The following is a 14,096-nucleotide window of genomic DNA, read 5'->3' on the forward strand; positions in this document are numbered from 1 at the left end:
TAACAGGCACATTAACACTGGTATAGCTTCAAGGATTTGACTGTACAAGCGGAATGTTTTATCCAGATCTAGTTGAACTACAAGAGTTCATGGGTCAATTGGTAAATCAGAGAAAATAACATAAAATCCATTAGAAATGTTATAGTACTTTTACTTGAGAGTTTCCTGTAGTATGCTCGACTCTGCCAGCTCTCTGGCAACGTGTTGCCACAAACACGAATAAATCCATCAAAACCTTTGGTCTGAATACACAAACACTATCATAAAATGGAAGTCAACTGCGTGATTTTCCATAGAGGTTTGCGTAGACAATCTTAGTCCGATGCACAAGAATCATGCTCAAGACAACAGCAACAACGCAAAATCCTGACATGATCATAGAAGTAAGGAAGTAGCATATGGAACCTTCACACTTTGAAGGTTCATTCAGAACCAACATGCCTGAAAAAAATGACCCTCCATTGTGAATGTGGTAATTGTTTCCATGAGCTTGCCTTTCAGCTTCACGGTCATATATGCTGCTTGCAATTAGACCAGAAAAGACAAGTGAACCTGCCGGATTTGCCAGAGTGAGGAAATTGTACAAAGCCCCGAATTTTTTCAAACCAAACAACTCGGAGGCAGCAGCTGGCACAATTGCCCAATGAGCTCCATAGCCGAGTCCAATCAACAGGGTACCAATATACATCGCCCCGGGCCATCCAAACGCAAAGAAGACATGCCCAACTGCCATAACAAGTTGAGCAATGGCCATTGCCACTGGCCTTGGATAAGCATAGTCCCTGGTGATAGTAGTTAGACAAGGGATAAGAATGAGTCAAGATCAAAATCTGCATTAAAATCCATCCAGCATTTAGGAGAATACGAAATTAGTTTTTACCTGACAATAATCTCAGAGAAGTAACCCCCACCAACACGGCCAAGGAAGTTCCAAATGCTCATCATAGACACAAATATATGTGTATTATCATACCCTAGAGACTGACTCATCTGACCAAGGTTATCAATCACTGTCAGTCCAGAACCAGATCCCAATAGAAGTGAGAAAAAGATAAGCCAAAAGTCTGCCTTGATCAATGCTTGCATCAAGGTGAAATCCTCACCCCTGTGTGGACCTCTCCTCCTCTTAACCCTCACTGCTCCTTCTGCAGCTGCTTGGAACAGTTTTGCTTGCAGTTGTGCAATCCGTTTTTGTCTCTCTGATGCTGGTAACAAATCTACTTCCTTGGGTTTTTCATCTTCAACCTCGCTGAATATTAACTCAGGGGTCTCCTGCCCAGATTTGCCAGGTTCTTGTTTCGGTGGCTCGGGTAGAAGGGGCTCTTCTGCTGGACCTCTTGGATCAAGAAAAAAACTCAATGACACAGGAATCACAACAGGAATCAAAAGGAGGACAAACAAAACTATTGTAAAAATTACAACCACGATGCGACTCAAATCAACTAGATCTTCAAGAAGCATAACCCCCATCAAGTATACAGCTAGTAGAAGGCAGACTGTTGACCAAGAATGACTTTATAAGCAAAATAAAATCTCAGCAGAATCTAAGTTTATTTACAGTATTAGAGTTTGTTTCTTGTTGCTAGTCTAATGGCTATTTTTATTCCATGTAATAGAAAATCAGATATCCTAGGAGAATATTTTGCAATTCTATTTTTTCTTATTGTATAAAAATTGTATTGAAAATCAATAAAGAAGTATGTTCTGCTGCAACTACAACAGCAAAGCTTTGTTTTCTCTTCAATATATACAACAAATTAGTATAAGAGCTGATTTTCTTGAGGGACTTGTGAGATTGAGAGATCCTAAACACAACCTTCAAACACCTGTGAGATTGAGAGAGCCTAAACACAACCTTCAAATACTTTTCATCTAAACACAACACAACCAATATGAACTCAGAAATGCCATTTACTGCAATTGCACCTCCAGTATTTGATGGGATCAATTATCAAGTATGGGCTGTTAGAATGGAAGCCTATCTTGATGCTAATGATCTATGGAAAGCAGTTGAACAAGTATATGAAGTGCCAACTTTGTCAGACAATCCAACAGTTGCACAAATCAAAAATCACAGAGAGAAGAAGCAGAGAACATCGAAAGCAAAAGCAACTCTGTTTGCAGCAGTCTCACCCACCATTTTTTACAGAATAATGACTCTCAAAACAACAAAGGAAATCTGGGATTTTCTGAAAGGTGAATACGAAGGAAATGAGAGAATCAAAGGGATGCAGGTGCTAAACTTAATCCGAGAGTTTGAGTTACAAAAGATGAAAGAATCAGAAACAATCAAGGAATATTCTAACAAACTTCTCAACATTGTTAACAATGTAAGACTTCTTGGCACTGATTTTTCTGATTCTAGAATTGTTCAAAAAATTCTAGTAACAATTCCAGAGAAGTTTGAGACAACAATCTCATCTTTAGAAAATTCTAAAGATCTGTCAAGCATTACCTTGGCAGAGTTGTTGAATGCACTACAAGCACAAGAGCAAAGGAGGCTGATGAGGCAAGAAAGAACTGTAGAGGGTGCATTCTTTGTCAAATCTCAAAACAACCATGATGGTAAGAACAGAAAAAAACAGAACAACAAGTTTGGAGGCTCTGCATTCAACACCAGAAACAATAAAACCAGCAACATTCAAAGCTTTCCTCCCTGCCCTCACTGCAAAAAAAACAATCATCCTCAGAATAAATGCTGGTGGAGTCCTAATGCACGTTGTTAAGTGTGGTCAGTTAGGGCACATGGAAAAGATATGCAAGACTTAAAAACAACAAATTGAAGCCAAAGTTGTCGATGATCAACATCAGGAGGAGCATTTGTTTGTGGTATCATGTTTAGCCATAAATAAATTCATAGAAAATTGGCTCATCGACAGCGGCTGTACAAATCATATGACTCATGATGGAAAGCTCTTCACAGAGCTTGATAGAAATATTACTTCCAAAGTCAAGATTGTAAATGGAACTCACTTGAAAGTAGAAGGCAAAGGAACATTAGCCATTGAAACACACTCAGGTTTTAAATTAATTTCAGATGCGCTGTATGTTCCTAAAATTAATCAAAACTTGTTAAGTGTTTCCCAGTTGCTGGACAAAGGTTATAAAGTGCTGTTTGAAGATAAAAGTTGTGTGATTGAAGATGCTGAGGGCATAGAAGTGTTCACTATTCAAATGAAAGGAAAAAGTTTTGTGTTGGATTTTAAAGAAGAGCAGGTTGTTGTACACAAGGAAGTCAATAATTCATTGCTTTGGCACAAGAGAATGGGGCATTATCGTTATGAAGAATTATTTTGCATGGAAAAGAACAACATGGTGAAAGGCTTGCCCAAATTAGAAAAAGATCTTCCAACATGTGCTGCCTGTCAATATGGAAAGCTGTCAAGACTTCCATTTCAACAAAGCAAAGCCTGGAGAGCTACACAAAAGTTGCAACTAATTCACACAGATGTTGGAGGACCAATGAACACATCATATCTAAATGGCAGTAAGTACTATGTTGCCTTTATTGATGATTATTCCAGAATGTGTTGGATTTACTTTATGAAATTCAAAGCTGAAGTTGCCAACATATTTGGAAAGTTCAAAGCATGGATTGAAACTCAAAGCAACTGCAAAATTCAGGTAATCAGATCCGATAATGGAACTGAATACACTTCTGAAAAATTTAACAGATTTTGTGAAGATGCAGGCATTGAACACCAACTAACATCACCATATTCTCCACAACAAAATGGTGTTGTGGAAAGAAAAAACAGAACAGTGATGGAGATGACGAGATGTTTGCTACATGATAAAGGACTGCCTAAGAAATTCTGGGTTGAGGCAGCTAATACATCAGTATTCTTGTTGAATAGATTGCCAACAAAAGCCCTGCAGACAGGGACTCCGTTTGAAGCCTGGTTTGGCTACAAACCAAAGCTAATTAATCTGAAGATATTTGGTTGTGTATGTTTCTCTTATATTCCTCAAAATAAGAGAGACAAGCTGGACAAGAAGGCTGAAGCTGGGATTTTTGTAGGCTACAGTGCTGTTGCAAAAGCCTACAGAATCTACATACCTCAAAGAAACAAAATAATCATCAGCAGGGATGTTCAGTTTTTTGAATCTGACAGCTGGGATTGGAAAGATGAAAAGCAGATTGAAGATCAAAATCAGAAGAATGAAATAGATGATGTACCTGTGAGAGGAACCAGAACTCTTGCTGACATCTATCAAAGATGCAATGTTGCTGCAATAGAACCTGCAAATTATGAAGAAGCTGCAACTGATCAGAAATGGTTAGATGCAATGAAGGAGGAGCTAAAGATGATTGAAAAGAATCAAATGTGGGAATTAGTGGACAGACCTCAACACAAAAAGCCATAGGAGTCAAATGGATTTTTAGAACCAAATTGAATTCTGATGGTTCTGTGAATAAATACAAGGCAAGGCTGGTTGTCAAGGGATATGCTCAGATGTTTGGGGTGGATTTTTCTGAAACATTCGCTCCAGTTGCAAGGATGGATACAATAAGGATGCTGTTGGCACTTGCTGCATAAAAAGGCTGGACTTTACATCAAATGGATGTAAAGTCAACTTTTTTGAATGGTTACTTGGAGGAAGAAATCTTTGTTGAACAACCTGAAGGTTTTTCTGTTGCAGGACAAGAGAATCAGGTATATCAACTAAAAAAAGCCTTATACGGCTTAAAGCAGGCTCCAAGAAGCTGGTACAGCAGGATTGATGCTTACTTGCAAAACTTAGGCTTTACAAGAAGTCTAAGTGAATCTACTCTTTATGTAAAAGGAGCTGAAGGACAGATACTTGTTGTATCTCTTTATGTTGACGATTTGCTAATAACAGGAAGCTGTAGAGAGCAAATTGACAAGTTCAAAGAAGAGATGAAGTCTGTTTTTGAAATGACAGACCTTTGAGGGATGACATTCTTTCTTGGCATGCAAATATTTCAAAAACAAAATAAAATATTTCTGTGTCAGCACAAATATGCAAAGGAAATTCTCAAGAAGTTCAATATGGAACAATGCAAGCCAACTACAACACCAATGAATCAAAAGGAGAGGTTCTGCAAGGAAGATGGAGCTGGAAAAGTGGATGAAAAGCTATACAGAAGCCTAATAGGTTGTCTAATGTATTTGACAGCAACCAGACCAGACATCATGCATGCTGTAAGTCTATTATCTAGATTTATGCATTGTGCAAGTGAAATTCATTTTAAAGCAGCAAAGAGAATCCTCAGATACATAAAAGGCACAGCTGATTATGGGATCAAATTCAGTCAAGTTGGAAAATTCAATCTTCATGGCTACTCTGACAGTGACTGGGCAGGAAACATTGATGACATGAGAAGCACCTCTGGTTATTGCTTTAGCTTTGGTTCAGGTTTTTTTTCATGGAGCTCAATGAAACAAGAAATTGTTGCTCAATCTACAGCAGAAGCTGAATACATTGTTGCCACTGCCTCTGCAAACCAAACAGTTTGGATCAGGAAACTATTGGCAGATTTGAATCTGAAGCAAAATGAAAGCACACAACTGTTTGTGGACAACCAAGCTGCAATATTGATCTCAAATAATCCAGTATTTCATGGCAGAACAAAACATTTCAAGATTAAATTTTTCTTTCTAAGAGAAGTTCAACAAGAAGGAGAAGTAAAGCTGCTCTATTGCAAAACAGAGGAACAACATGCAGACATTTTAACAAAAGCACTTCCTAAGCTCAAGTTTGAGTATTTGAGACAGAAGTTAGGAGTTTGCAGCTTCAGAGTCAAGGAGGAGAATTGTTGACCAAGAATGACTCTAGAAGCAAAATAAAATCTCAGCAGAATCTAAGTTTGTTTACAGTATTAGAGTTTGTTTCTTGTTGCTAGTCTAATGGCTATTTTTATTCCATGTAACAGAAAATCAGATATCCTAGGAGAATATCTTGCAATTCTGTTTTTTCTTATTGTATAAATAATCGTATTGAAAATCAATAAAGAAGTATGTTCTGCTGCAACTACAACAGCAAAGCTTTGTTTTCTCTTCAATATATACAACACAGACATTATATACAAATGTAAAACTTGTTCCATCTGATGGTCGAACTTGTCTGTTACCTCCAACAGGTCTGACAATGAACATTAAAGCAATGACTACCATTGCAGGCCCAACTGCAACCATAAAAATGAGAGATGCATGATCAGGGGAATGTATCATTTGAAAGTGTTTGAATTAAAAAAAGTGAAACAATAAATAAGATTTCCAGATATTAATCTGAACAGTGGCTGTTTTCTATTGTTTCATTAGCAAGAAATCTGACAAAAGTGTTTCTTGTAGTTGCTGGAGTTTGAGGTGTTTGAAGTGTGTTTGAATAAACAAGAGAATAGAAGAGAAAACAATATTGATACTGCACTCTTTTATTAAGAATAAATTAAAACAGAATTGCTTAATTGTTGACAGCAATCTCGTACATATTTATAGAAGCAAATTACAACTGAAAAAGCTAAAATAAAGCCATGATCTGTTAACAAACTAACAGATTAACAAATTCCTAATGACTAGGACAAGCTATTATTATTGCAGGAAAATATAAACTAAAAACAGGATCTTTGACCGCAGCATCTTGAAGCAAACTTCAACACTCCTCCTTGCTTTAAGAAGTGCAAACTCCTAACATTTTCCTTAGATACTCAAACCTACTTACTGGAAGTGGTTTGGTAAATAAGTCACCAAGTTGATCTTCAGACTTGCAATAAATTAACTTAATATCACCATTTTTCTGCACCTCCCGTAAAAAATAAAGCTTGATGTTGAAGTGCTTAGTCTTCCCATGAAATACTGGATTATGAGAGATTGCAATAGCAGCTTGATTGTCTACTGAAATCTCTGTTGGTTCTCTTTCCTCCATTGACAAATCACTTAAGATTTTTTTAAGCCATAAAGCCTGGTTTACTGCTGCTGTGGCTGCAATGAATTCTGCTTCAGCCGTGGATTGTGCTACAATCTCCTGCTTCTTTGAACACCAAGAGAAAACTCCAGAACCAAGATTAAAACAATATCCTGAAGTGCTTCTCATATCATCAAGGGAACCAGCCCAGTCACTATCTGAAAATCCATACAACTTGAAGCTTTGACACTTCTCAAATTTGACCCCGTAGCTGACAGTCCCTTTAACATACCTCAATATTCACTTTGTTGCTCTTAAATGTAATTCACTAGCATCATGCATAAAACGAGATAAGAGACTTACAACAAACAAAATATCAGGCCTTGTTGTTGTAAGATACATTAAGCATCCAATCATGCTTCTAAAGTATCCTTCATCAACTTTATCTGCCCCATCATTCTTGCTTAGCTTTTCCTTTTGGTTCATTGGTGTGCTGGTTGCTTTGCACTCTTCCATCTGAAATTTCTTCAATATTTCCTTTGCATATTTCTTCTGGCAGATGAAGACTTCATTTTGACTTTGCTTGACCTCCATTCCAAGAAAATAAGTCATAAGACCAAGATCGGTCATTTCAAACACATTCATCATTTCTTGTTTGAATTCTTCAACCAGCGATTCATTACTTCCTATCACCAAAAGGTCATCAACATAAAGGGACACTATAAGAACATCATTGTCTTTCAGTTTGACATACAGAGTGGCCTCAGATAAGCTTTTTACAAAGCCTAAATTTAGCAAATGCTCATCAATCTGGTTGTACCAAGCTCTAGGAGCTTGCTTCAACCCATAGAGAGCCTTTTGCAAAAGGTAGACCTTATCCTCTGCTCCTTGAATCACAAATCCATCAGGCTGCTCCACATATATTTCTTCTTGTAAAACTTCATTTAAGAAGGCTGATTTTACATCTAACTGAAACACTTTCCAGCCCTTCTGTGCTGAGATTGTTAGCAGCAATCTGATTGTGTCCAGTCTAGCAACAGGTGCAAACGTGTCAGAATAATCAACACCAAAAATCTGAGCATACCCTTTAACAACAAGCATGGCCTTGTGTTTGTTGATGGAGTTATCTGCATTCAGCTTCGTTCGATATATCCACTTCACTCCTATAACTTTTCCGCCTTCAGGTCTGTCAACTAATGTCCAGGTATTGTTTCTCTGAATCATTGACAGCTCCTCCTCCATGGCCTTCTTCCATTTGCTGTCTTTGAGTGCCTCTTCATATCCAGCAGGTTCATAAAATGCAATGTTGTATCTTTGATAGATGTCTGACAGCAGCCTTGTGCCTCTAACTGAAGGATCATCTTCTAGTTCATTCTGCTACTGAGGAGCTATTTGATCTTCAGAAGGAGTGCTCTGTTGAAGGTTCTTCCAGTCCCATTGCTCATCTTCATTGAAGTGTACATCCCTTGTAATTGATATCTTTTTTGTTTGTGGATGATACACTTTGTATGCTTTGGAGACTAAGTTGTATCCCACAAATATGCCTGGAAGTGCTTTCTTATCAAGCTTGTCACACTTGACCTGAGGAATGTGGACAAAACACACACTGCCAAATACTTTAAGAAAGTTAAGTTAAGGTTTATATCCATACCAGACTTCAAATGGTGTTCTTTCATTCAAAAACTTGGCTGGAAGTCGATTTTGAAGAAAGACTGTTGTATTTGCTGCCTCTACCCAGAATTCTTTAGGCAACTCCTTGTCATGCAACATACACCTAGCCATCTCCATTACATATCTATTTCTCCTTTCACTGACCCCATTTTGCTCTGGAGTGTAAGGAGCTGTGAGCTGATGTTCAATTCCAGCTTCTCCACATAATAGAATAAATGTTGCTGAAGTATACTCCTTCCCATTATTTGATCTTATGCTTTGAATCTTGCAGCCACTCTGATTTTCCACCATCTTCTTGAATTTCCAGAAGATTCCAGCAACCTCTGACTTGAACTTCAAGAAAAAAATCCAGCACATCCTTGAAAAATCATCAATGAACACAATGTAGTAGAGACTACCTTTCAGTGATGGTGTTCTTTGAGGTCCTGCTACATCTGTGTGAATGAGTTGCAGCTTTTGAGATGCCTTCTAGGAAGATTTAGGAAAAGGCAGCCTCCTTTGTTTGCCAAATTGGCAAGCATGACAATTCGGCATTTGATCAGCAAGAGCAGGCAATCCTCTTATCACTTCATTCTTCTTTATTGTCAGCATTCGCTGGAGATGACAATGCCCAAGTCTCTTGTGCCAAGTTTCAGTGATGCTTGTATTTGTGGAATAGGCTGTATGCTCCTCCTCAGTTGGAAAAAATGAAAAGCTTTTCCCTTTCATTTTGACTTGTAAAATTTTCTGGCCAGCAGCATCATATATGAGGCAGCAATGATCTTCAAATGTAACTTTGAATCCCTTTTCTATTAGCTGACCCACACTCAGCAAATTTTGATCAATATCAGGTACGTAAAGAACATCTGAAATAGATTTTGTACCTGAGTTTGTTGTAATTGAAATGGTTCCTTTTCCCTTTGCTAAAATATAGTCACCATTTCCTATTCGAACCTTTGTGATTTCAGTGGACTGCAAGTCTTTGAAAAGGGTTTTGTCATATGTCATGTGGTTTGTACAACCACTGTCGATCAGCCAACATTCTGAGGAGCTCTTGGTTGAAAAACAGGTTGCCACAAAAATCTGATCTTCATCATCTTTCTCAGCAATTTGAGCATCTGCTTCCCTCATCTGAAATTTGTTCTTGCATATAACAGCCTCATGTCCAAGCTGATTGCACTTGTTACATTTTGCATCAGGCCTTTTCCAGCATTTGAATGGTGGATGACCTGTTCTACCACTATACTTACAAGGTGGATAGCCTCTATTTGAGTTTCTTCCTTTGCCTTGATTTCTGATGCTGGCAGTGGCTTCATTGATTGAAGCCTAAAATTTCTTGATGAATTTCCTTTTGTCCTTGTCGTGGTCCTGATGCTTAGCTGGTAAAGCTCCTTCAGCAATCTGATCTTGCCTCATAAGCCTCCGTTGCTCTTGAGCTTGTAAGGCATTCAATAATTCTGCCAAGGTGATCTTGCATAGATCCTTGGTATTCTCCAAGGTGGTTATGGATGCTTCATATTTCTCAGGTACAGTTACTAGGATTTTCTCTACAATTCTGGAGTCAGAGAAACTTGTACCTAGCAGCCTTACCTTGTTAACGATTCCAAGCAATTTATCTGAGTACTCTTTTATGGACTCAGAATCCTTCATCTTTCATCCTCTGCAGTTCAAATTCTCTTATCAAGTTGAGACTTTGCATGCCACGAATTCTTTCATCTCTTGCGTATTCCTTCTTCAAGTAATCCCAAACATCCTTTGCTGATTGAAGTGACATAATTCTGGTGAAAATGGTTGTGGAAACAGCAGCAAATAGACATGCTTTTGCTTTTGATTTCCTTGTTTTTCTCTCTTTGTGGTTTTTGATCTGAGCCACTGTTGGATTATTAGGCAGAGGATGCACTTCATAATCTTCCTCAACAGCTTCCCACAGATCCATAGCATCCAGATAGGTTTCCATCTTCACTGCCCACAGTTTATAGTTTTCTCTATCAAAAATAGGAGAAGACATGTGAGAAAAACTTGTTTCAACCTCCATTACAGGTCCCTTCAGAAAGATAGCTCTGATACCAATTAAAAGTGTTTGAATTAAAAAAAGTGAAACAGTAAATAAGATTTCCAGATATTAATCTGAACAGTGGCTATTTTCTACTGTTTTATTAGCAAGAAATTTGACAAAAGTGTTTCTTGTAGTTGCTGGAGTTTGAGGTGTTTGAAGTGTGTTTAAATAAACAAGAGAATAGAAGAGAAAACAATATTCATACTGCACTCTTTTATTAAGAATGAATTAAAACAGAATTGCTTAATTGTTGACAGCAATCTCGTACATATTTATAGAAGCAAATTACAACTGAAAAAGCTAAAATAAAGCCATGATCTGTTAACAAACTAACAGAATAACAAATTCCTAATGACTAGGACAAGCTATTATTATTGCAAGAAAATATAAACTAAAAACAGGATCTTTGACCGCAGCATCTTGAAGCAAACTTCAACATCATTGTATATATTTGGGTCAAAATTGCACCATTTAATCCTGCAAAGCCTTTTAGTATTCCCACAACAGGACCACGGCTCTTTGGAAAGTTTTGCACACAAGAAACTAGAGCAGCTGTGTTGATGTAGGTTTCGCCATTGTTCCCTATAAATATAAGAATGCACATCTACATAGGGATACAAATTAGATTATATATATTTGGGTCAAAATTGCACCACTTAACCCCGCAAGGTACTGTAAAGTTTCAATAAATCCTTGGACAAAAGAGCATGCACATGAGAAGATGAAAGAACTCATTAGGCAAAAGTTACTTTGGCAGACAGGAATAGCAGAAGCGATTGTGGCAGCAAGAATGTATCAGCCTGATTCCAAAGAATATATTCCTATCTCAAACCACATACAATACGAAAACACCTATTAGAAGCGTAGCGAATCCAGTCAAAACCAAAATCACTAAGTTCAGTGTTATTTAAAGCATTCACGTTTTTTCTTTCCAATATGACATTTTCATTTTGTCTTGGATTTCTATGTTAAATAGCTCCTCCTAGATCATCAGTCATGTCCTCTTTCTATGTCAATTCTCATCATCATACCATCCTTTCCTAAGAAATGAGATATGACAGAAACACATATTCTGTTAACATATTAATGCGATGATCATTAAGCTGGTCCAAAACATGGAGAAGCCAGTTCAACTTCAAATTCTACAGTAAATCTGTGATTTCTGTAAGACATTTTTCCAAAAGGTATAGAGATCACGTTTATATATGTTTTCCAAGAAAGCAATTGATTTCATAAAATAGAAGACCCAAGAAAGATACTTTCAGACTGGGAGAGGGGGAATAAAAAAAAAAGATAGTAATCTGTTGGTTTCAAAAGTTTAGCAGCCTCTAAGCATGATTGATTGAACCACCACTTGCGTTTTGTTTGGCAACATCTAATCGCCAACAAATGCCATGATACTTCCTGTTAAACAGATTCAATAAATTTATATTTTGGCAGCGCGCACAAGTTTCCAGGTCTATAGGTTATATGCATTTTGCATAATTTGGTCCCACGAATCAAAATTCCAGATGATAGTTGAGAGCATAAAAGAATATGCCCCCAAATCCATTAAAATCACACCATAAATTGTAAAAAAAACAAAACATCCTCCCTTAGAACATGTCATTTTGTCCATTCAAAGATCGATAGATCTATTGAAAGAATCACAGAAATTTATCAGACAACCAAGGTAAAAAAAGACCAAAAGTGAAAAACATTTTCAACTTTAATTCTAAACCCTTTAATATCTTATAGACCACTATCATGCATGAGCCATTACAAAAAAGAAAAACACAAAACCAAAAAGAAGGGAGAGGAAGGAAGGATCCAATGTTGCAGAACTTTATCAAATATCATAAATCTCTGCGAGACCAATTTGAACATATGAAACATAAAAAGTTAAAAGCAACAGGGAGAAAAGAAGGGCTTGCAGTTCCTTTGATAACAGGATTTCCAATAACAACAGAGATAAAGTAAAAACCAATAGAGATTAAACGTGCAAAATCCCCACCCACAACAATCCACCATACGAGTCAAAATTATGTGCACGAACAGAAGAAGAAGAAATTGAACGCAGGAGATCCATTTCCAGCTAAATTAAGTATAAAAAAGTTCCTAATTTAACACAAATGGACCAACCAAATCATCAACTTTAAGGCCAAATCAGATGATAAACCACAATAAAAGTGAAAAGATCAATAGATACTCACAGCCCATAATGGCAAAACAGGAGCTCTGCCTGTTACCACAAGCCAAACCCAACCGTATCCAACAAGATTCTGCAAAGCACCAACTAACAAAGCACCCCATAAAGGCAAGATTTCTGATAAACTACCGGCCAAGAAACCAACACTACCACCAAGATCTTTAGCAACACCTAAACTTGCAAGCTGCCTTTGATTGTAGTTCAATGAGCTCTTTATAACAGGTGATATGCTACCAAATAAATAACCAATTCCTGCACATGATTGTATCCACATTGCAGCCACAAAAACTAGCCATCTATTATTGATGAATCCAGAAAATCTATCTGCCAACTTGCCTATCATCACTAAAACAACAACAACAAAAGTCTGTTTCTCGATTTTGTGGTTTCTAGCTAAATGAAAGGAGCTGAAATTAATTGAACGGATGGGTTGCAAATTAACAAGACTTTAGCTTTTTTTGTTTAATAAAAGAAGGGTACTTTTGAGGTTATTTTATAGTACAAAAAGAAAGAAAATGATAGATAACGATGATATATGTGCTGTTTTTGGGGGGTCACCGACCATGGAGAGCTGCCCTGCCCTGTCTGGTTTTTTTTTTTCTATGTATAAACTACGAACTTTAAGCAATACTTTTAGTCCTTCTAATTTAGCACAAGTTCTTCTTTGACCTCTACATCTTAGAATGTCCCAATATGGGTCTTCTTGATTTAGAACATTCTAAGAAATAAAGATTTCCCATTGCAAAAAAATAAAAGAATAATTAGAGAGGCTTCCATAAAGAAATATAAGAAAATGGAAGTGGTGAGATTTTGATTGAATTTTACTTTTTATTCAAATAAAATCTACTTTTTATTATCAAAAAAATCATCTATGACCAACACATATGATTGTGCTTTTGACTAAATTTACCAAATAAGCTTTGCTAATTTTCAAAAGCTATATATGTGATAAATAAAAAAGAGAGAGAGAGAGAGATAAGAAAGAGATACCTGAAAATATACACGAATGAACTCCTATTTTTTCTAAGTTTTATAAATAATTCTTTATTATGCAATCAAAATTATTTATCACTTGCATCAATGGTTTTCTTCATTTTTTTTCTTTAGATATTTAGACAAAAATCTAATTTTTATGAAAAAATATTTTATAATTAAAAAAATAGAAAATGGTTACTTATTTTCTATTAGAACCATAGTTTTTAGACCCGGCCTGATCCAAGGCCCGGATTCCGGGTTTTGACCGGGTTGCCCGGGTCAATTTTTTTAAAAATCAAAACAACGTCGTTTTAGTAAAAAAACAAAAGTCAACAGGTTGCAACCGGGTTTTTTACTGGG

At 36.8% G+C, this 14,096-nt stretch overlaps 1 protein-coding gene across 1 annotated transcript; it reads right to left on the reverse strand.

Annotated features, from left to right (window-relative positions):
* Positions 1–13,336, reverse strand: LOC18107210 (protein NUCLEAR FUSION DEFECTIVE 4-like). The gene is made up of 5 exons (XM_052448256.1): positions 12,766–13,336; positions 11,017–11,177; positions 6,041–6,198; positions 881–1,496; positions 1–782 (listed from the first exon to the last, which is right to left on the reverse strand). The coding sequence occupies exons 1-5, from the start codon at positions 13,102–13,104 to the stop codon at positions 275–277; spliced, it is 1,782 nt and encodes a 593-aa protein (XP_052304216.1). The 5' UTR covers positions 13,105–13,336; the 3' UTR covers positions 1–274.
* Positions 13,337–14,096: the final 760 nt, after the last annotated feature.

This window comes from Populus trichocarpa, chromosome 17 (assembly GCF_000002775.5).
Source record: "Populus trichocarpa isolate Nisqually-1 chromosome 17, P.trichocarpa_v4.1, whole genome shotgun sequence".
In the NCBI taxonomy this organism is placed as follows: domain Eukaryota; kingdom Viridiplantae; phylum Streptophyta; class Magnoliopsida; order Malpighiales; family Salicaceae; genus Populus; species Populus trichocarpa.

What these genes read in the sequence shown, in the direction of transcription:
- LOC18107210 (XM_052448256.1), bottom strand. Translation starts at nt 13,104, where the DNA reads ATGATAGGCAAGTTGGCAGATAGATTTTCTGGATTCATCAATAATAGA. An exon ending in CTGTTTTGCCATTATGGGCT is followed by an intron (nt 11,178 to 12,765) that starts GTGAGTATCTAT and finishes ATCCCTATGTAG; the next exon opens with ATGTGCATTCTTATATTTAT. An exon ending in TACATTTGTATATAATGTCT is followed by an intron (nt 1,497 to 6,040) that starts GTGTTGTATATA and finishes CTTGGTCAACAG; the next exon opens with TCTGCCTTCTACTAGCTGTA.